The sequence below is a fragment of the Podarcis raffonei genome, chromosome 14 (genome assembly GCF_027172205.1).
Source record: "Podarcis raffonei isolate rPodRaf1 chromosome 14, rPodRaf1.pri, whole genome shotgun sequence".
Classification (NCBI taxonomy): Eukaryota; Metazoa; Chordata; class Lepidosauria; order Squamata; family Lacertidae; genus Podarcis; species Podarcis raffonei.
The window spans coordinates 37457540-37479851 of record NC_070615.1 but is presented as its reverse complement, the minus strand read 5'-3'; the positions used below and the strand labels follow the sequence as shown (position 1 = coordinate 37479851).

Genomic DNA, 22312 nt, shown 5'->3' with positions numbered 1-22312 from the left:
CTGAACACTAGAAACAGAGTGACTCATGAAACAGATGGAACAGGAATTCTTGTAAATAAGCAAACAAAGTCAAAGAAGTCAGCCCCCTCCTAATCAGTTCCTTGAAAAGAGGAGTAGTTTCTGGAAATGAAACCTAATACCAGTAAGCTTGGAATGTACCCCACACGTTTATGCCTGCAAAAGACGATCAACTCAGACACACGCATTTTAATTCCAAAATATTCATTTATAAAGAGTGATACAGTGTGTCCCGTGGTCCCCCAACCCAGAATTTCACCATCATACAAAATTGATTGCTAGCATTTTTTTTACCTATTATTATTCAATAATTATAATTTTAAGACACTTCATTTAAAAGCTTCTAGGCTGATAAGAGCCCCATAAAACTTCCCAAGGCATTGTACCATTTGGAACTGATCATCCCATTCAGAAAATGGATATGGCAAGGGGAGATCACAGGTGTGAAGTGTTTCACTTCACTGAAATGAAATCCCTGGGTGTGGAAACCTAGTGTGTCAAGGAGAAAGCTATCCTTCTCAATGTGCTAGCTTTCCATGGGCGGGCTGCTTTGGCTATAGGACAGCATCCCAACATGTTAACATCTTTACCTGTATTCTGAAGTGGTCTAGTTCCCAGAGGATCACAGCAGATAGCTTTTCTGACTGGGCAGTTCAGCTCTAAGACATGACAGCAATTAGCCAAGGCACTCCAATTTATCACCTCTTGTTTTTCCCTTGAGAAACGGCCTCTGTAAAGGGCAAATGAATGAATTCATAAAGCTGCTTGGCATTGCCAGCATTGCCCAGAAGTTCGGCCAACTTGTCCTGAGAAAGGGTTACGAGTTCTGCAACGCTCTTAACATGATTCATTATGGCCTGGCAGTTTTTGGCATTCACACCGGGCATTTTGAGCAAGAAGTCTTGGGGACCCGGGTTGTATCTGTCCGATTCGGGGAGGCTTTCTGAATCTGCTGTGACAGCCATGGCTGTAGCTGCATCAGGCTGGGGACGCTTCCTTTTCAATTCCTCAAACAATTCAGCCGTCACGTACGGAGAGGGGCACCACAGGAATCGAAGCCGGGAGAAATGGAGAGTGAGGAGGGTGAGTTTGGATATAATGTCGTTGCTCGAGATTTCTTGATGGAGGGATCCCCGGGGAGTGAGGGAGAAGGATTTGCTGGGGTCAAACTCTATGAGAAGGACGGGGCGCTTGTAATAGCGAGACATGGAGACACACTGCGTATAAAGTCTCCCGCTGTTCAGGGAGCCAATGAGATCGCTGATGCTCTTGCGCTCCACACAGATGTCGGGGGTGAGGATGTAGTCACCAACTTCCAAGGTCACGGGCTCAATGTCAATGCCACGACGGTGGATCAAAGACGGAAGCTCGCTACGAAATTCACGCATGTCCACGACAATGCTTTGCGGACAGCCCCTCTCTTCCTGGCCACCTGAACAAAAAAAAAGGGATCAGGAAAGAGAGGACATACAGTGGTACCTCGGATTACATACACTTCAGGTTACGTATGCTTCAGGTTACAGAATCTGCTAACCCAGAAATATTACCTCGGGTTCAGAACTTTGCATCAGGATGAGAACAGAAATCGCGCAGCGGCAGCAGGAGGCCCCATTAGCTAAAGTGGTGCTTCAGGTTAAGAACAGTTTCAGGTTAAGAACAAACCTGCAGAATGAATTAAGTACTTAACCCGTGGTACCACTGTACTGGTCTTTCTGCTGACAAGCGAGACCCACTGGATCCTAGCTTTCTAGCTGCAGTTCTGTCTCTAAACGGTTTAACAACCTCTAAGCGGTTTAACAAGGCAGTCTAAAATATTAATATACAATGTTGGCTTTCTATATGCTATAACAGCCCCCCTCCCTTGGTACCTTTTGATGAAAGGCGGCTAAGAAATACAATGTAATAATAATAGGAGTAGAGGCTCCCTCTTGCCAGCCCATCCTTTGTTATTTCCCCCCAAGAATGCCTCAGACACAGCATCATTCCAGGGCATAGGGTGTGGGGTCACCATCCTCCACCTCCCAAAAATGAAATAATATGTCTGGAGCATTATGAAGTAAAGAAAACAGCAGCTGGTCTGTTCAGAGGAAAGCTTTGCCATGGTTTGTGATAGCAGCAAAATGATGTTTTTTAGAAACTGAAGGAGGCTGCTACTGTTGGGGTAAGGCCCCCCCAATAGTAAATCCTACTCCCCCACAAATAATCAAAATGGTCTCCTTTCACCATTCAGAGCTGTGAAATTCAGAGGCCATTTGAGTTTGACCCTAAATGATCTGGCAGCCCACTGTCTGACCACAATAAAAGATCATTACACTGAAGATGTCCATGCAAATTCAGCTCAAAAGACCTGAAAGGTGTGTTTTAAAATAGTCCCATAGATATCAAGAACTTACCTGCTTTGCGCGTATCAGTGGAAGCAGTCGCTGGGGTTGCATCTCTTACTAGATCCAAGTTTGTTTCATGTCTTCCTTCCCTTTCTTCAGGGATCACCATGCTGGCCTTCTCACTGAAAAACAAGAATTATGTACAGAAATGTTTGAGGTATTTTCTTCAGCATGGATGTGTTAGAATTCTAAAACCTCCCTGCTGCTGAGTTGGAGCAAAAGCTACAGCAGTACCTCTCCCTCCAATCAGTTTAGGGAATTTCCACAAACAGGACATCCCTTGATGTTCAGAGGCATGGAGATAGTCTACAGGCATCCTGACTAGCAGCCACTAAGCTATCTAAGTTGGCGACCACCGCTGTATATTGAGGGATCCTTTTCCATAGTTTAACTGTGCTTCCACCAACCACAGCAAGACATTGGAGCCCTGGTTCCGGATCGCCAGAAAACATAATAAACACTTGTTCCTGTTTCTGACGTTACACCAGGCGGTGCGGGAAGGAAGGGCAGGATATAATATAAATTAGTAACAGCAATAACAACAAGACTAAAGGAGCAATCCTATACAGTGCAGAGAAGACAGAGCAGCAGATTCTCCACCAGATCTGCAGCCCTGTTAGTTCCTGCCAAACAGGAGGGAAGTGGCTGTGTGCGTGCGTGCAGCTTATTTTCCTTTTCTGCTCTGCCAGTTCTCAGGCTGGCACAGCCCTCAACAGGAAACATGGCAGTTTTAAGTCCAGTGGCTCCATCACTGGCCTTGGTCCAGCTCCAGAATATTCTGTTTTGGGGTCTTATGCTACTGGCAGAAGCACATGCCCCAATGGCTGAACCCAGGAGAGCCTGGCAGAGGGAACCTCTGCTACATCCTATCCCCCAGCAGCAGCACCGACCAAGGGTTAGGATTGCTCTTTAAATAAATAACATAGAACAATATTCATAACATTTGAGGAGGTTGTTTCAGGGGTATGCTTTGCCATTTTTTAATTATTTTGTAGTTATCTGATTTTAAGTTTCATTTAGCCAGAAAACTGGAACAGGGGAACAGGTCTGCTTCTTGCAAATCAGTCTGTTAAAATTCTGCCTGAAAGACTTTGCTTCATATCTTTACAAGTAAAATGTTTATTTTTAAAATGAGAACTGAATATTCAGGGAAAGAATCTTTAATAGCTTTGAGGGGGCTCAGCTAGGGATGTGATGGCCTGGAGAGAGAGAAAACAGGAAAAAACACTATTTTTTTCCTCCTGAGGTCAACTCTCTTCCCCGCTGCCCCCTAAAAACCATGACTGGGAAACTTGAGGGACAGCCAAATATGCTGCTGGTCCTTAATACTGTGACTGTATCAGACTGCTTTTTGTCCAATTTACTACATATTTTGTGACTTATTTGTCAGTTTGCTCTGGTTGGTAGAGAAGTCTCTGAGGTCTCAGGCAAAGAAGAGTTTCTCCCCATTACTTTCTACCTGATTCGTTTAGCTAGAGATGCCACAAGCTGAACCTAGGACCTTCTGCCCGCAAAAGATGTGTTCTGCCGCCGGATGCACAGTCCCTTCCCAAGGACAATGAAGTGGGCACTAGTCCACATGAACTCCTGCAGCAGCCAACCTGTTAATCTTCAAGGTGTCACAAGGCTCTGTTGTTTGCTCTGGATACGAGGGAACATTTCTTTTCCCCCTTTGCAAATCTGACATTTTTATTATATAAGTCTATAACGATCTTTCACGGTATTCAGCTGCTTACATAAGTTTGCTACCTTGGTAACACTTGGAGTGGGTGGGGGAAGATGAAACAAGCCAGAGCTCAGAGCTGCATAGCAACAATAGGATAACCAATGTGCAGTCTCTGCCTTTCGAGCAGCTAGAAATATGCCAGCAGAAGGGGAAGATCTGGCAGAGAACCGGCTTCCGCCAGAATTAGCTTTACAATTCTGCCAGCTTTAAAAGGGGGGAGATTTATCCTGCGGAAGCAAAATACATATTGTTTGACACTGCCGGGCTGGCATCTCTGGGCAGGTAGTGGGACCCCAGCACCTTGGCAGGGGTGCCTGGCCCCTCCTCTGAAAGGCCAGCATTTTCCAAGGGCAGCATGCAAGATGCACCTTACCGAATGAGTTTTTCGAAAGCTTCCTTTTCTTTCCGTAGGGCAGTAAGATAGCGTTGCTCTTCCGTCGAACCTCCATAGATAAGGAAATAAACCCTGCAAGGCAAGACACAAAGACCTCTCCAAATCCAGAAGACAGTGGCCCAAAGTCTATCGATTCCAGCATCTTGTTCTCACAGTGGCTAACAAGATGCTGATGGGAAGCTTGGAAGTGGGATTTGAGAGCGACGGCTCACTACCTCTATTCCCAGCTACTGCTATTCGGAGACATACGGCCAATGACCATAGAGGCAGAACCCTAGCAGTCATGTCTAGTAGTGCGCAATTCTAAGCAATCCCTTTTGGGAGGTTCTCCCTCACAGGGACATAGGAAGCTGACCTACATACTGTGTCAAGACGACTAGTCTACCTGGCTGAGTGTTGCCTACTCTGATTGGCAGCAGCTCTCCAGGTTTTCAGAGAGGTTTTCAAACAGCCGCAGGCTGTTCACAGGACATTCTGAATGCAGAGATGATGCTCTGTCCCTGAGCTGCAACCTTTTCCTCACTGAGGCTCAACGTACCTCAGAGGCCTCCCAGGCCTGCTTGCCTTAAAAATTTCCAGCTGGCGAACAAACGTCAGCTCCGCATCGTACAGCACGACGTATCTCGGGGCCACTTCATGCAAGACGCGAGTGAGAGCGTAAGGGTCCCCACAGCCGTTCAGCGGGTGGATCACAGTGAGTGGCTCCTTTAATATCCCATAATAGGCATCCGAGGAGAGGTTCAGGTGAAGGTCTTCGGGCTTGGCTTCTCCAATGCTCTCTTGGCTGCTGCTTAATTCCTCACAGCCTTCTTCCTCTCCCAGGTTTTCCTGCTCCTCTTTGTTCAGCATTTGGGTCAAGGTCAGCTCTGGCTTCTTCGCCTTCTTCGGTTTGGAGGAATCCGTTCTGGCTTTCTTGGCCCGTGGTTCACTGGCACCGTTGCCCCGGCCCTTGGCTGCCCTTCTGTCCTTCAGGAAGGCTTCGCTGGCTTCCTTGTCCTTCCCAAAGGTTTTGTTATACAGCCTTGTTAAGAAAGCTTCTGCCCCAACCGTGATGTACTCCTTGAGCTGAGCACAAGTGCGGTCGTCGCTTGCACAGATAAGCACTCGCCCTGCAATTGAGAAACGGTTGCCGTGATGGGATGGTGTGTAAAGCCGATCACCCATTCCTATCCCCCCCAAAAAATGCAAGGGGTGGGGAAGGAAAGGTTGGGACCCACAATAAAATGGTGCAGTGCGTCCTCACCACCTGTCCAGGACTCTGGCACCCTGTAGTGTTCTGTTTGGGGCTCGGAAGCAGGAGAAGCTTCAGGAGAGGGAAACAGAGAACTGATACCCTCCCCTTCTTTCCCAGCCTATTGTAAAACCTCCCCCTGCTATGTTATACAACCCCCAAAACTCTGTTGCTATAAAAGGTTTTTTGGCTAAACCTTAGGAAGAACTTCCTGAAGGTAGCACTCTTTAACAATGGGACACACGTCCTCAGAAGATGGCAAGTTCTCTTTCACTAGAGGTTTCTAAGCCGAGGCTGGAAGGCCACCTTCTCAGCGATGCTGTGGCAGCAGATTTCCTGCACTGGCAGAGGGTTGGACCAGGTGACCTTTGAGGACTCCTCAGTTCTAAGATTACAAATGCCTTTGCTCCAGGTCTCTTGGACCACTTTAGGACCAACGCTGAATAGAACCATTAGTGCCTACTGAGAGTTGGCATCCATCTGTCTCGAGACAAAATCGAATGCGCCTCTGGGAGTGAAGTCAAACCACTGCATTAGCAGCACCCAAGTGACCTCTGGTTGAAATGGATGGATATGGCTAGCTTAGGCCTATTCATTTTGGGGGGGGGTCTAGTCTAAGGAAATGTTAGTTGGATACACACCGATGGATATTAAGCAGTATCAACGTTGACATTGTTCAACTAAATAATACACAAAACATCCTGCAGGTTCCAGAAGTCACTGAGATAAAGGTTCTTGTTGGGAACAGTCTTAGGGAAGAAGAAAAACTGCTTTGCAAGTATGATAGTAACAAGTACAGTATTATATTATTATTGCTGGTGAATAATAATAATAGCTCTAGCAAGAGCAGCAACAATAACTGCCTCTGCCCACCCCCATCCCGCTGCCCTGCCCCTCCCAGCTCACCTGGCCCACCCAGAGCTTCACTGTTTGCATTCTCCGTTTCAATCTCCTTCAGGACTTCTCCAAGAGCCTCCCACTTTGGGTTGCTTTCCAGGATCAACTCCCTTTTCTGGTCTGGAACACAAGGTCAGTGGATGAGTGGGGAATTAAGAATTTCTCATTACACCTTTCTCGGACGCTTTACGAATGCTGGGGAATCCGCCTGGCACTTATAGATAGATTGTGTCCCGTTGAACAAACAAACGTCCAGGCTGAAAGCACAAGCTAAGCATGAATTAACTGAATGGGACCTAACTTGGTTCTGGATCCTGCTCTGTATGATTTAGAGCTGCTTGTTGGCTTTCTGGCCTCTTACACTCAGGCTGCATATACACCTTACATTTAAAGCACATCCCCACCCCCTGCAAAGAATTCTGGGAACTGCAGTTTACCCCCCAGAGAGATAAAAATCCCAGCAGCTCTAACAAACTACAGTTCCCAGGATTCTCTGCAGGTGTTATATGCTTTGAATGTGTGTACGTAGCCTCAGATTCATAAATTCTGAATCAGTACACCAGCCTCTTGTGACGGCTGCAACTGCGACTGGTCGGTGAAGACCCACCAAGCTATTGTGTACTGAGTCAGACCATTGCTCCATCCAATATATCAGGCAGGGGCCTTTCACAGCCCTTTACCAGAGATCCTTTTAACTGGAGACACCGGGGGATCAAACCCAGGACCAAGTGCATTGAAAACACATGGCTTGGCACCAAACAATCCTTGGAAATGACCGTGCCTTGCAAAGGCTCCCCTGGCTTGCCACTCCATCACAAACCATGGTTTGCTAACTTATACATCCTCTAAAGTTTAAACTCCTGTTTTGCTTCTTTAACTATGGGTTCATGTGATGTCCAAATTCAGCCTTAATAAAATCCTCTCTGTTGTTGCCATGGATAAAGTAAATGCGTGTATGTGTGTATTTAGAGTTTGCTAATTGTCAACACAGGACGCGGGTGGTGCTGTGCGTTAAACCACAGAGCCTAGGACTTGCCGATCAGAAGGTCGGCGGTTCAAATCCCCGCAACTGGGTGAGCTCCCGTTGCTCGGTCCCTGCTCCTGCCAACCTAGCAGTGCAAAAGCACGTCAAAGTGCAAGTAGATAAATAGGTACTGCTCCAGTGGGAAGGTAAACAGCGTTTCCGTGCGCTGCTCTGGTTCGCCAGAAGCGGCTTATTCATGCTGGCCACGTGATCCGGAGGCTCCCTCGGCCAATAAAGTGAGATGAGCGCCGCAACCCCAGAGTCAGCCACGACTGGACCTAATGGTCAGGGGTCCCTTTACCTTTAATTGTCAACACGGAGTTCAACATCAGACTCCTATTCTCCCTTCTCTGATCACTGTGCCATTTATACTGAAACATGAAATAAGCTTACAGTATTATTACAACGTTATCAAGGCAGGGACATGCCCTCTTGTACCCTGCAAAGTACACTGATGCCATCATCATAATAAAAGCACCCATTACTATTTAATAAATTAAAAGGTTTTGCTGTACCTTTTCCTTCTCCTCCTCCGATATCTGCTTTTTCGGCAGTTTTTCTTTTTTTATTTGCTTTGTCATCTGGGAGGCGATACACTCTGCCCCGAGCATTTAGAAACATTGACGTACTAGAATCGAGAAAAAGCCAACCTAGCAGATGGAGGGAGACAAATATATATCCGTGGCTGCAATTACAAAATGCCCACTAATTTCTTTAGCCCCCTTCTTTCCCCATCACTTCAAATTAGTTTTGCAGGGATAAAAACAACAACTTTGAAGAAAGAAGCATGCTTTTATTTCCATCTCTCAACCTAGCTAGCCTACTTCACAAGGGTTTTTTTGGGGGGGGGCAGGTAAACAGCCCAGCACACTGCCCTGATGCAAATGTGGTAACAAGTAATTTAATATGGCCCTGAATACTTTAAAGTGGAGCAAAGAGCACAGTCTTGTTATACTGGGGTGAGTCTATGTAATTTTGCCCTGATGGCCCAGATTTAATCTACCCGGTGTGACCAAACATGGAACATACACAGCCCCACTTCCTCTCTCAGTCCAGGAAGCTTTCTCACTTGGCACTGCTGATGATATGGCCAGCTCCAGGCACTATATTATTCTCATCATCATCATGCCTTTCATCCAAGTTGCTCAAGCTTCTCATTATTCCTCCCCTCACCATTTTATCCTCATAACAACCCTGTGAGGTAGGTTAGGCTGAGAGACAAAGAGTCCCTTGGCAGGCTTCATGGCTGAGTGGAGATCTGAACTCTTTTCGAAATCAGCAGCCTAAAAAGTGTGTGTGTGTGTGTGTGTGTGTGTGTGTGAAACCTTCACTCTGCCTAATAGTAGGACTGGCCCCAGGATCATGTAAAACTGGCCCACACAGGGGGCACAAAGATCCCACACTTCTGACAAATGTCTCCAGCTGCTCAAAGCCCAGTCTCCACGTCCTGAGGTTCTTCCTCCTTCTGCAGCTAAGTCCTTCTTATGTAATTATCGACCAAAGAAGAAACAACAACTCAGGTTTTCTGTATGAACATTCTGCAGATCTTTTCCAAGGAACAGAAGTTCAGTGGGAGGCTGAATATATTCACTGTCAGTAAATCCTACAGCCTTATGGCTGGCTGAAAACATTTGGGAACGTTCATGCACATGTGTGTTTTTTTTTAATTAAAACTTCACTCTTTTTTTTTTAATATCCCAACTGATTCCTTTGTATAAAAGGGGGGGGGGAGAGAAACTGCTCATACCTGAATTCTGACCAAAGGCTTTTTCTGAGGCTCTTAAGGACTCCAAGAGGTTAAGGAAAGTGACGCAGTCATACTGAGTCAGGTACTGTAGCAAAGTACGGAGAATCTTCAAATCTTGGACCAAAGTTTTGGTTTTTGATCCCAGCTGGTGCCAAAGAGGATCCAGATAGTGACGAATTGTCTAGAAATAAAAAATTAGAAAGAATTGCTGGCACAATACTGTCATGATCTGAACTTGAACTTCAGAGGCCTTCCAAAACTTTTAACAGGTTTAGAACCCGAATCCTGGACTGTGTCTTTTTAAAATAAAAAAAGACAAGTTTCTAGTCCTCATGAACACAACTGAACAATCTGGCAATAATTCCTGGCTTCTGACCCTCAGCACCCACCCTCTCACTCTCATACATGGAGCCCATGGCAGGCAGCCACCATTTTAGGTTTATCTGATATGTGTGCGACCGTGCATTGTGCCGAACCCAAAAATGTCACAAAAGGGAGTGGGGCAGGGTGTTTGCAGGCTTTCCCAAAGGTGTTTCAAATATACACAATTTCACTTAAACAGTGTGGTGCCTTGGAACGTAACCGCTGCATAAATTGGGAGTTGCCTGAACTCTATTGCCTCTACAGTGGTACCTCGAGTTACATACGCTTCAGGTTACATATGCTTCAGGTTACAGACTCCGCTAACCCAGAAATAGTGCCTCGGGTTAAGAACTTTGCTTCAGGATGAGAACAGAAATTGCGCGGCGGCGGTGCGGCAGCAGCGGAAGACCCCCATTAGCTAAAGTGGTGCTTCAGGTTAAGAACAGTTTCAGGTTAAGAACGGACCTCTGGAATGAATTAAGTACGTAACCTGAGGTACCACTGTATATAGAATTCTATGTGTGTTAATAATAATAATAGTTTTTAATATAACAGGTTTCACAAAAATAGCAAAACAAACGAAACCCACCCCCAACAATGGAATAGTTCTATGTGCATTATTATAAATACAGAGAGGTTCCCATCAACTTATTGTCTGCCAATACATGAGCATACGCAATAGTGCTTTCCACAGAAATAAGTGTGCATGCTGATTAAAGTGCTCTATCACCTTAGTGCAACAAATCCACTTTAAAATAAAACAACAGACTTTTGCAGTTAGGAAAGTCACGGGGAAATGCACTGAAAAGTGTGGGATGAACGCACAGTTAAATGGGAAGATGTACTAACACCACACAAGTAAATCAGGATGAATGCTCGTTGTATAGCTGTTCTACAAACAAATCAGAATGGCTGCTCAGTGAAGACCGGACATGGTCTAACCTCTGCGTAAGCTTTTGTGCAAGCAAATCAGGATGAACGCTAAACAAACATGTCTTGAGAGGCTCACCAGCTTGCCCACTTAAAGTCACAGCTGGTTCCACTAGAAATCTCCCCCTCCACTTTCAGGGTCAGTAGATCAAGGCTGTTCAGCACAGATATATGGATTTTTACAAAGAACAATTCCAACCATGTTATGATCCTGGCACACAATGCCCAAACAAAAGAACGTTTATTTCATTGTTAACAAGCTTACAATGAGCCAGCCAGAGTCTTGGAGAGCTAATAAAACACTCTTTTATGTAAAAACACAGTTAAACTATTAACAGATGTCTAAATCCCTCCATTAAAAAAAAAGATAGCAGACTTTCCTCCCCTAAACAAAGTGCAGCTGTTGAGAAGGGAGGACAGTCAATTGGAGAGCTCTGGCCTGCCTGAGCCTGTGACATGCAAGAGACTTTGCCAAAGAAAGGATCGCATCGCTTCATTGCAAAAAAACACAGCTCTGCAATCTGGAAAGAAGATCACCAAGTTAATGAAGACAAGGGAACCTGCCATTAATGAATCTGCAATTGCCAAGCAATGTGCAGTGCTTTTGTAAGCTGGCCCACAGGCAAGAGAAATATTTCACTATTCTGCTCTCCTTGTGAACTAGCCAAGCCCTTCATCTGAGCCGGGATCCTGCTCCGGAATGCACTTAAAATTGCCAGAGCTGAGCTCTGGGGAGAGATGTGAGCTCATAATCCAGACGAGACTACCCCAAGCATGTACAGATGTCAGGGCTGGGCTGGGGGCAAGCAGACTGAGTCGAGCCAGGAGCCAGGAGAAAGGCCAGTGGTTGGAACCTATGCGTAAGATAGGACCAGAAGGACAAATGAGGAAACAGGAGTGAAGAACAAGCCAGGCATCAAGGATAAGACAGGGTACACACATGTCTTGTTTGAGCCAGGGGCAGTTGGACAAGGAAGCCCTTCCTGCCTAGCTGGGAGGAGTCAGTCCAAAAGGTTCTTCACCAAGAAGGCAGCCACCTGAAATTCAGTGGCTCATGGCAGAAAGCAGCCAGGCATTAATTCCAGCAGTTCCCTCAAGTTAGGTAAACCATAGCTGTTTGACTCCTTCACTGGAGTTATGAGTGGATGTTCATCTGTTGGGGGCGCTGTGGTTGCAGTTTCCTGCACCGCAGACCCTGCCCTGAGCAAAAGGTTTGACAAGCCAACTTCCACAGTCCGTTCCAACTCTATGATTCTGCAGCCAGCTGAGCAAACAGACACCTGGGATACAGGTAAATGGAATCCACGCCGGACATTGTAGGAGTCCAATGAGACATAATCCCCCATCTCTTTACAAAGCTGAATACTGCTGCCCTGACTGAGTGATGCCCATGATCACTGAGCAGATTCAGAAGAGTGAGCCAAGTGGGAAGTGCAATGGAATCGGGATGCTGTCTAGCTATGCTCTGCTGCTTTCAATGGAAGACGTTACAGCTGTGTATACATATTACGTGGGGTAGGAGGGAATTGTAAACTGTGATGGTCAAAGGAAAGGAAATGCAGAAAAGCACGGAGAGTGATGGTTAACAAATGTTAACAGCGGCATAAACCAGGAAAGGGGAAACCTGCGGCCCTCCAGATGTTTTTGGACAACAACTCCCATCATCAGGCAGATAAAACAAAGGAGATTCAGGACAGATAAAATAATGCATTTCTTCATGCAACACAGAGTTAAACTATGGAACTGGCGCCCACAGGAGGCTGTGAAGGGCACCAACTTGAATGGCTTTAAAAGAAGATTAGACATATTCATGGAAGAGAGGGCTATTGATACCCTGTATACCTGAAGGAGCATCTCCACCCTCTTCGTTCAGCCCGGACACTGAGATCCAGCACCGAGGGCCTTCTGGCGGCTCCCTCATTGCAAGAAGTGAGGTTACAGGGAACCAGACAGAGGGCCTTCTTTGGTAGTGGCACCCGCCCTGTGGAACACCCTCCCTTCAGATGTGAAGGAAATAAGCAGCTATCCTATCTTTAAAAGACATCTGAAGGCAGCCCTGTTCAGGGAAGTTTTTAATATTTAACGCTGTACTGTTTTTAACACTTGATTGGGAGCAGCCCAGAGTGGCTGGGGAAACTCAGCCAGATGGGCGGGGTATAAATAATAAATTATTATTATTATATTATTATTGATGGCTTCTAGCCAGGGTGGCTAGGCTAGAACCATTGGAGGCAGCAATGCTTCTTCACCAGTTGCTGAAACCACAGGAAGGGAGAGTGCTGTTGTGCTAAAATCCTGCTTGAGGGTTTTCTCACAGGCATCTGGTTGGCCACTATGAGAACAGGATGCTGGACTAGATGGGCCGCTGCCCTGATCCTGCATACTCTCAGTTATTCCTGACCCTTGGCCCCATTGGCTGGGAATAAGGAGAGTTGGAGTCCAACAACATCTGGGAGGCTGCAGGTTGTCCAGTCCCTTCTTAAAGCTGTGCTCATCATCACAGGGAACATTCACAGCCCTTCAAGGATGGTGTAGCAGCCAAGGATCCCAATGCCGCTGACTGCATTGCCTGTGCCCATATAAAAAAAGAACGCTAGAGGCCAATAAGAAAAGTCCAAGAATAAAAACAATGACAGTTGAAAGAGCTACCTTGTCAAAAGCTTTCCCGATAGCATCTTCCAGCGACAGATCCTCTGCTTCCAGAGCCGGGTTGCACTGCTTTAGTTCTTTCAAACACGCGTTCAGGATGTCCAGAATGGAACTCTGGATGACTCGCATGGCCGGGGTCATGCTGACATGCATTTCAACCACTTCGGGCTTGTGCCGCTCTAGGAAGGAGTGCACTGCTACGTGGAACCTGGGAAGAGAAAGGCGGGCTGGTGTTAGGGAGAAGGATGTCAAGAGACCCACGCAAATCCCAAGCCTCTTCCCCCACCTGGACAAGAAATGGCAAAAATAGATGTGAGCTCCCTGCCCACAATGCTTCACTCCTATGGTGCTCCTGATGGGGCCTTTTTGGTTTTTTGCTGGGCTTGTTTCTGGGTTATTGCAGGGGTCAGCAAGGTTTATCTTGCCTGGGCCAGATCAGTCCCACAGAGATCCCTCCGTGGGCCGGATCGCGTGCATGCGTGAGAGCGCCTGCCCGCGATTTTCGGCATCTGCACAGACGCGATTTCTGGCACCACAGAAGTGAGTCCCCGTGCTGCACTGTGGCGGTTTAGCACGCGAGCGGGCGGCTCGGTTCGGGAGCGGCTCATGAGCCGGTCATACAACCTCCACGGGCCACTTCTGGCCCATGGGCCTTAGGCTGCTGAACCCTGGGTTATTGGGACAGTTTTAATTACTGTATTTTTTGCTCTATAAGACTCACTTTTCCCCTCCTAAAAAGTAAGGGGAAATGTGTGTGTGTCTTATGGAGCGAATGCAGGCTGCGCAGCTATTCCAGAAGCCAGAACAGCAAGAGGGATTGCTGCTTTCACTGCGCAACAATCCCTCTTGCTGTTCTGGCTTCTGAGATTCAGAATATTTTTTTTCTTGTTTTCCTCATCCAAAAACTAGGTGCGTCTTGTGGTCTGGTGCGTCTTATAGAGCGAAAAATACAGTAAATGCCATGTTTTATCTATTCTTCTATTTTGGCTTTCCCCCCATTTTGGAAGCCGCTTAGAGACTTTTTTTGTAGCAACTAAAAAGTCAAATAAATGAATGATGCCCCTCAGAACAAGACAAGGGTTAGATAGTCGTAGAGAGCCTTGGGAACACCTACTCTGCCACCACTGATGCGGCTGCAGAAGGCTAAAGCAGAAGGATAAGGTAGCAGGAGTGGTCAGCGCATGGATTGGCAGCAACTGGTCCACTTCATCTCGGGCGGCACAAAGTCTTGTGCCCGCCCTATTTACTGCTCACCTTGCAGGTCTAGGAGCACCCATAATTTTTCTTGGTCCCCAGCAGCAGGAAACCAAAGATATACTGATCCTGGAGGTTCTGTTTTTGCATAATTGCTGCTGATCAACATTAATTGCCCTGGCTGTGATCAATTCATCTGCCCAGTTACCAAGGAAGAAGGGCCTCACCTTGGCCAGAGGTAAAGCTTCCTCACAAAGAGATTTCTCATCACTCTTTCCACGTGACAGAAGCCAGTACTGAAGGCCACGGCATTGTCTGTAAAGGCCTTAATGAAACCCTGCTTGTTCTTCTGGCGATAGAGTCGCAAGATAAAAGCTTCCTGGCAAGACTCAATGATTCTGTGGGCTTTGTACACCAAAATACCTGGCAGAACAACAAGACGAATAAACTCGGGTCATACATACAGGAGAAAAGCAAAGAAAACAACAATAAAGCACAGGACATGATATTTTGCAGAGTAGGCCATGAGTTTCAAAGGTTCAACCAATTAAAAAGAGCATGACACCATCTAACTTTCCTTCAGCTTTTTTCCCATTGATGGAATTCAGCGGGGCTCAGATCTTTCCCGCCTTCAATGCCGCACCAGTGAAAATGCTGCAACAATTTAAAATGTGTTAATTACCGGTAAGTAGGAAAAGGTAGTTTCTACTCAAAAAAACCGAACCAAACAAGAAAGATGGCAAGAACCCCCAACCTTAATTTATTTATAGGAGCATTCTCGGAACACAGCAACGATGCAATGGCATTTGCAGCCTGAACACTGGAAATAAAACCAACCATACAGGTAAAGTGGGAGCCTGCTACCCTGTTGCTTTAAACTATTTGTAAGAAATAATGGCATTTTGGTAACAAAAGGACAACAAGCGAACAAGGCGACAATAAAAACCTCTGCAACGTGCTAGGACATGTGAAGACAGTGGATTGGAATCATATCTAAAGAGTATGATTTGCACTGCATTTCCTTTTGGAGATCCACCTTTAAACACTTGGTCATTTCCCTATATAAGGCAGTGGGGAACCTTAGGCCCATGCGAGAAATGCTTCTCTACCAGGCTCTGGGAATTCCTCTTAGGCCCCAACCTTTCTTGGCCCTCCTTAACATCCTGAATGCTTTTACCTAGCTGGAACGTGTCCTTGAACTCTGATAACTGATAGGGCTGTGTGTGTGTGTGTGTGTAGAAGCTTGCCTATGGTACAAAGGTAAAATTTACTTTTCTGGCTGCACCCACTTTTGCCTCTGTCCCCGCCCAACTCTGGCACATGGCCTTCAGAAAGAAAAGTACAGTGGTACCTCAGGTTAAGTACTTAATTGGTTCCGGAGGTCCGTTCTTAACCTGAAGCACCACTTTAGCTAATAGGGCCTCCTGCTGCTGCCGCCGCGCCGCCAGAGCACAATTTCTGTTCTCATCCTGAAGCAAAGTCCTTAACCCGAGGTACTATTTCTGGGTTAGCAGAGTCTGTAACCTTAAGCGTATGTAACCTGAAGCGTATGTAACCCGAGGTACCACTGTAACTCACAGAATGAAAATGTTTTCCTATCCCTACTCTATAGGGAAAAGATTTTTTATTTTATTTTTAAATAGGGTAAGAGCGTCATACTAACTTATAGAGCTGAATACAGCTATTGACGTCCTTTTCTGCGCCCTGAGCCACAGCAGATTTTAAAAATAGGTACAGTTTATTAATACTGTAAGTTTTCTCCAATGGTAAGCCTACTCAGAGTGGACCCACTGGAATAAGTAGACATGGTTAACTCAAGTCTCTTAATTTCCATGGATCTACTCTTAAGTAAAAGCAAATTGGCAACAACCCTGAATGTTTATGCCACCTTTCCTCCCCAAAGCTCCAAGTAGCATAGTTGGTTCTCTACCTGACACCCATCCTGCAGATGAGGAAGCTTTTATAGCCTGAGATGGTCACATTCCCACATTCAGTGGAGGGCAAGGCCAGTGGCAAAAGAAGGCAGAGCAATACAGTACATGTGAATTTTACCTTTGTATCACTAGGCTAGTTTCTGCACACATTCACACACCCCTTTCCAGCCAAAGTAGTAAGGCATTATCAGAAGGACAAATTCCAGCCAGGCAGAAGCACTCCAGGAGGAAACCAGACAGGGAGGGACAGAGAGAGGTGTGACCCTCTGAGGAGAGACTCAAGGGCCAGGCAGAGTGGCTTGGAGGGCCACATTCAGCCTTCATGCCTGAAGTTCTGTATCCCTGTTGTAGGTAGTCAGACTGAAGGAGACAGACTGGTTCAAGGTGCCTGAGTGAGCTTCAAGGCTAAACTTGGAATCCCAGCTTCTTCACATCTTTCCCACTCTCTATCCCTTACACTACACTGGTTCTCAGCATATGGAAACTGAACCCTAGGCAGGATAAACTCCAGAGACGCTTGCATGGCTTGGTCACAAATCTGTGGCATAGGATCTAATCAAGGCTTTATGTCACACTGACCTCTAGTGGGAGAAGGTTTTTATGACACCGCATCTATTTAAAGCAGTCTTATTCCCCTTTAACAGTCAAAGCTTCCCCCCTGATGAATCCTGGGGACGGTAAATTCTCAGCACCCTTAATGAACTACAGTTCCCATGACTGTCTATGAATGCTTTAATTGTATGGTGTGGATATCAGCCCAGTCTTTGAGGTGTCACAAGACTCTCTATTGTAGAAGAGCAAGGTGCCATTTCAACAATGAGAAGCAATAAACTTTATATCTGCAGAATTGTGCATGAGTTAGCATGAGGAAGCCATGTTTCTCAGCCTAGACTTAGATTATGTTAACATTCTGAGCGGTGGGCAGGGAAGAGGGTTCGAATCGGTTTTCTCTCGTGGTAATATCTTACCGGTGATAAGATCTGAAGGGATTCGGTCGGTCAGAAAATCCACCACCAGAATCCGGCTGGTGGCAAAAATGACACCCCCTTGGGTGTAAACTTCATAGCGGTTGCTGCTTGCAATTTCATTTGTGACGCGTCGAGGAAGATGAGCTACGTTATCGGTCCTCAGCTGGTCGATAAAAAACTCCTAAAACCAAAATAAGATTATTCACAACAAATCCAATGCGGAGTAAGGAGGGAGAGAGATACTTTGTGCGGATATAGAGTAAGAAGCAGTGCAAAAGCTATGATTAAATACAATATTAAATATTCAGTAATCAATGGGACCTGCCAACAAAACGTTACGGCAGAACACTCCTGCTCTGAGTTTCAACCAGCAGTGCAGGCTGATCCATTAGGGCAGATGAGGCACTGCCTGATAGCTGAATCACTAATATTTACTTCTGAGTAAACATGCTTTGAATCATGATGAAAATACAAATGTCAACTCAATTGCTTTCTTAGTGTGTAAGAGCTAGTGAGCCACAGCAATAGGATAGGCATAGCAGTCAGATGAGCACCTAAAGTTTGCCTGGAGTCCAACACTCCATGAAATCATAATTCTGATGACGCTTCAAGACTTGACATGCTGCTTTTAAAAACTGACTTTTTAAAAAGTTGCTGTTACTTTACTTTATTTTTATTATGTTTTGCTTTTCTGCACTTTTAGTCTGATCCTGGCATTTAAACTTTAATTAACACTGTTAGAAATAGGAATAATGCATGACATTGTATAAAAAGTTAATTTCATTGTTTCATAGTATTATATGAGCAAGATACCACCTGGGGCTCTTTGCTCATGGTCCTCCCAACCTAATGTCAGGTCAGATTGGCACAGACCTGCAGCGGGGCCTTTTCAGTGGTGCCCCCCTCTGGGCATCTGCATTTACATCCATCAAGTGTGGGGAATCCTTTCCCCCTCCAGATGTTGCTGCACTGCAATTCCCATGATCTGTGGTCACTGGCCATGCTGGAGCTGATGTAGCTCATCAACATCTGTAGAGTCATCTGAATCAGATATTGATTGAATACTGCTTGGTTTCAATACACTTTTGGTTTTCTGAGGTTCTTCTGTCACTTCATACAAGTTTTGGTTTTATCTGCCACTGTTTCTTATTTGTTCAGTTTCTGACACCTGTGCTTTATTTACATTTTCACTGCCTTATAGAACAAACAGCCCTGTAAATAAGGGAAGCAGCATCTAGTTAGCAAGGCAAAATACCACCACCATCACCTCTTTAAATAGACCACATTAATTTTGTTTAAGAAATGCTATTTTAAAAACCCATTATTCATATTGCTCTTACATAACCTGCCACTGGGGACCTTGTCAGCTGAAAAGTGGGAAGGAAATGCTTAAAATAAACAATTATTATTTCTCATGCATATAGCACAGTCAGCATGCCTGGTGTTTTAGAGAGCTTAATGAACCTTTGTCAGATGTTGCTGAACTAAAATGTCCATCACCCCTGGCCACTGACCATGTTCTTGAGGGCTGAAGGGAGTTGTAATTCAGCAACATCTGGAGACCCAGAGGTTCCTCACACTTGGTTTAAGAGAACATGTCCCTGCTCAAAGGATATTAGAATCTAAAATTAAACACAGGGTGGAGGACTGAGGGGTGGGATGAGCAGTGGAGGCAGGTATAAGCAGAGAAAAATCAAGCTGTTTCACTTGCACTGCCTTGGCTCACGGAGGATGAATAAATTCATAGAATCATAAAATAGTTGGAAAGAACCACAAGGATCATCTAGTCCAGCCCCCTGCAATGCAGGAAACCTTTGCCTAACATGGGGCTTGAACCCATGACCCTGAGGTTAAGAGCCTCACGTTCTACGAACTGATCTACTTTCATTCTGATTTTGGTTTCTAGTAGAAACTTTAATGAGGGACACAGGTGGTGCTGTGGGTTAAACCACAGAGCCTAGAACTTGCCAATCAGAAGGTCGGCAGTTCGAATCCCTGCGGCGGGGTGAGCTCCCGTTGCTCAGTCCATGCTCCTGCCAACCTAGCAGTTCGAAAGCACATCAAAGTGCAAGTAAATAAATAGGTACCGCTCCAGCGGGAAGGTAAACGGCGTTTCCATGTGCAGCTCTGGTTCGCCAGAAGTGGCTTAGTCATGCTGGGCACATGACCCGGAAGCTGTATGCTGGCTCCCTCGGCCAATAAAGCGAGATGAGCGCCACAACCCCAGAGTCGGTCACGACTGGACCTAATGGTCAGGGGTCCCTTTCCCTTTAGAAACTTTAATGCTCAAATCACTATGGTACTAAGCAAGGGCCAAAGGCACAGCAGGTGCAAGGCATGGCAAAGCAAGCTAAAACATTGGTCCCCAGACTCCTGTGATAAAGGAGTGGAGCAGGCATGGCTTAGTGCAGAGTGTGTGGCATCTTTTGAGTGGGCAGGTAAATGGGAACTGCTTCTGGTGGATTGGGCCTGAGCTGATGCAGGCACTGGCATCTCTGTGATCTAGGTGACAAGAGGAGGAGACAGCACCTGTGCAAAACTAGATTTGGCACCTGGCACCTCCTCTGGAGGTAGAGGCTTGCTAGCAGGATTTAAAGGAAGAGAAGGCTCTGGCAGGGCGAGAGGCCAGACTGGTTTGGGCTGAATGACAGAGCACTAGGTCCCTCCCCAGGATTAGTCTCCTCAACTGCTGCATCCCCACGGGCAACTCTGATGTCTCAGGAGGCCTGAATGAAGCCCATCCCAACCCCCTGTGTTCCTCTCCAAACACCGGCCTCTAGTCCTTCAAGCTCCTTTCACTCCTTATCTTGACACGACTACCAAGATGGCTCCACAGGACTCATGACATGCATGTATTCAAACTTAGTTACAGTCTGAGTCACAGGCAACTTTCCCCAGTCCACAACATAATAACACAAAGCAAAAAACACAAAGTACATAATAAAAATAAGAACAAACAAACCACTCACAAACCAATAACTCCCTCCCTGGGCAGTTGTACTAGACAGGCCCTTTTCGGTGCTGGCCCCATATCATCCTCCATGAAGTTCACACATCTCTTACACTAGTGCAGTGTCTCCCAACCTTGGGTCTCCAGCTGTTTTGGGGCTACAACTCCCATCACCTGTAGCTGGCAAGATCGGTAATAATAATAATAATAATAATAATAATTTGATTATTTATATCCCAGCCACTCTGGGCAGCTTCCAACCAAATATTAAAAATACATTAAAACGCCAGTCATTAAAAACTTCCCCAAACAGGGCTGCCTTCAGATGTCTTCTAAACGTCAGGTAGTTGTTCATTTCTTTGACATCTGATGTGGTTGGGGATTATGGGAAATGTAGTCTGAAAACAGCATGGTTGGGAAACCCCGCATATAGTGCCTTTTAAAGGAACTTTCAAGAAGTCTTTCTTTCGACCCTCTTTTTCATTATCTTCTGCACCTTCCCGGTGCTTTTGCAGCTCATTTGGGAGGGGCGCAATTCTCCATTTCCCATTGTTTGTTTGCATGCCTTGGCGTGTCTTTTGGGGTGGGGGGGTGTTTTTTGTACGTCTCCTTGTGAGGACCCCTGCCCTGAGAAGCGGAGCAGCCCCTCTGAATAGCAGAGACTGAGGGAAGCTCCTGCCGGGCCCCGAGGCGCCTCTGCCTACCTCCTCTGCCGGGCTGGTGTTCAGCACCAGCACCAGCCTGGCCGGCTCGCAGTAAAGGCGGAGGAAGCGCAGGAGGAGGCGGTCGATGCCCAGCCCGCGGGCGCACACCACCAGCCCGTCGTCGTGGAAGAGGTCCAGGAAGATCTGGTTCTCGTGCTCCAGCGGCACCGCAGCCGGAACAGCCGCCGAAGAAACCGCCATGACAAGTCGCTGTCAAAGAGCCGCGGCTCCCACTGCACATGCGCAAACCGGGAAGCGAACGTACTACTACGGGAATGAAGCCTCAGAGATAAAACCGTAGAGATAAAAACTTGAAGAGTGACACGCGCACGCAGACTCCTTAAACTCCCCATGGAAACGGAAAGCCTCCGTTGTTCGCGGGTATTGGCGCGCGCCTCCCCCCTCCCCACCCACCCGCGGCCTTGCTGTGAAAGCGTTGCCTTCCAACGTGTTGTTTGACGTCGGGAAGGAAGAGTGGGGAAGTTATTCAAGGTTTAGACCGGAAGTGCGCGGCTCTACATTTTTAGTTCTCTATAGATAAGGGGAAGTGGGGCGGGGATGTGTGTGAGAGAACCGCAGCATAGAAATAAGAAAAGTGTAGAGTGACAATGTGTGGTTGGGACTTGCGAGTCAGCTCCAGTCAGCGTGGCCCGATGGCCAGCGATGATGGGACTTGTACTCAAACAACGTGGGGCAGGGGATGGGCTCCCCGTTCCTGATTTAAAAGCAATAACCGGATTATGGCAACCGCCCTCGGTTGAAAATAAAGGAGGGGAGGGCGGGCCGTGGCTGAGACACAGCGACTTCAGCTACACAGCAATGTACGATTCACATTGCAGGTTCGAAGTGGGGTTAATTCTGGTTCAGGTTCACCGGGCAAAATGTTGCTGCTGCGGCTCGTTTGTTTTCAAGACGTTGCTTCAGCAAAGGTATCCGAGTAATGAAATGGCACAGGAAAACCTGTCTGCTCCACTGACTTACACAGGACTTTTAAACGTCGTTTGGAGATTTGCGAAAGCGAAACGCCGCCAGTAAAAAGACCAGCGTCAGAGCACAATCCTCTCTATGACTGCTCAGATGCCCAAAAGGACTTCCTTCCAGGTAAGTGTGTTCAGGATCGGAGCCTTAGAAAGGAGCGGAATTTCCCATCTCTTCCGCTGCTGGTGCTGCTACTTCCCCTTGAGTAGACTCCCCCTCTC

At 46.5% G+C, this 22312-nt stretch overlaps 1 protein-coding gene across 1 annotated transcript; it reads right to left on the bottom strand.

The window, feature by feature from the left end:
- Window positions 1–192: 192 nt before the first annotated feature.
- Window positions 193–21377, bottom strand: ERCC4 (ERCC excision repair 4, endonuclease catalytic subunit). Its single transcript, XM_053365918.1, has 11 exons — window positions 21114–21377; window positions 17460–17640; window positions 14785–14980; window positions 13364–13571; window positions 9422–9602; window positions 8190–8324; window positions 6660–6770; window positions 5061–5631; window positions 4502–4594; window positions 2412–2524; window positions 193–1450 (listed from the first exon to the last, which is right to left on the bottom strand). Exons 1-11 carry the CDS (start codon window positions 21312–21314, stop codon window positions 717–719), a joined length of 2724 nt encoding a protein of 907 aa, XP_053221893.1. The 5' UTR covers window positions 21315–21377; the 3' UTR covers window positions 193–716.
- Window positions 21378–22312: the final 935 nt, after the last annotated feature.

What these genes read in the sequence shown, in the direction of transcription:
- ERCC4 (XM_053365918.1), bottom strand. Translation starts at nt 21,314, where the DNA reads ATGGCGGTTTCTTCGGCGGCTGTTCCGGCTGCGGTGCCGCTGGAGCAC. An exon ending in TCGGGAAAGCTTTTGACAAG is followed by an intron (nt 9,603 to 13,363) that starts GTAGCTCTTTCA and finishes TTTTATTTCTAG; the next exon opens with ACAATTCGTCACTATCTGGA. An exon ending in AGGCCTGGGAGGCCTCTGAG is followed by an intron (nt 4,595 to 5,060) that starts GTACGTTGAGCC and finishes CTTGCCTTGCAG; the next exon opens with GGTTTATTTCCTTATCTATG.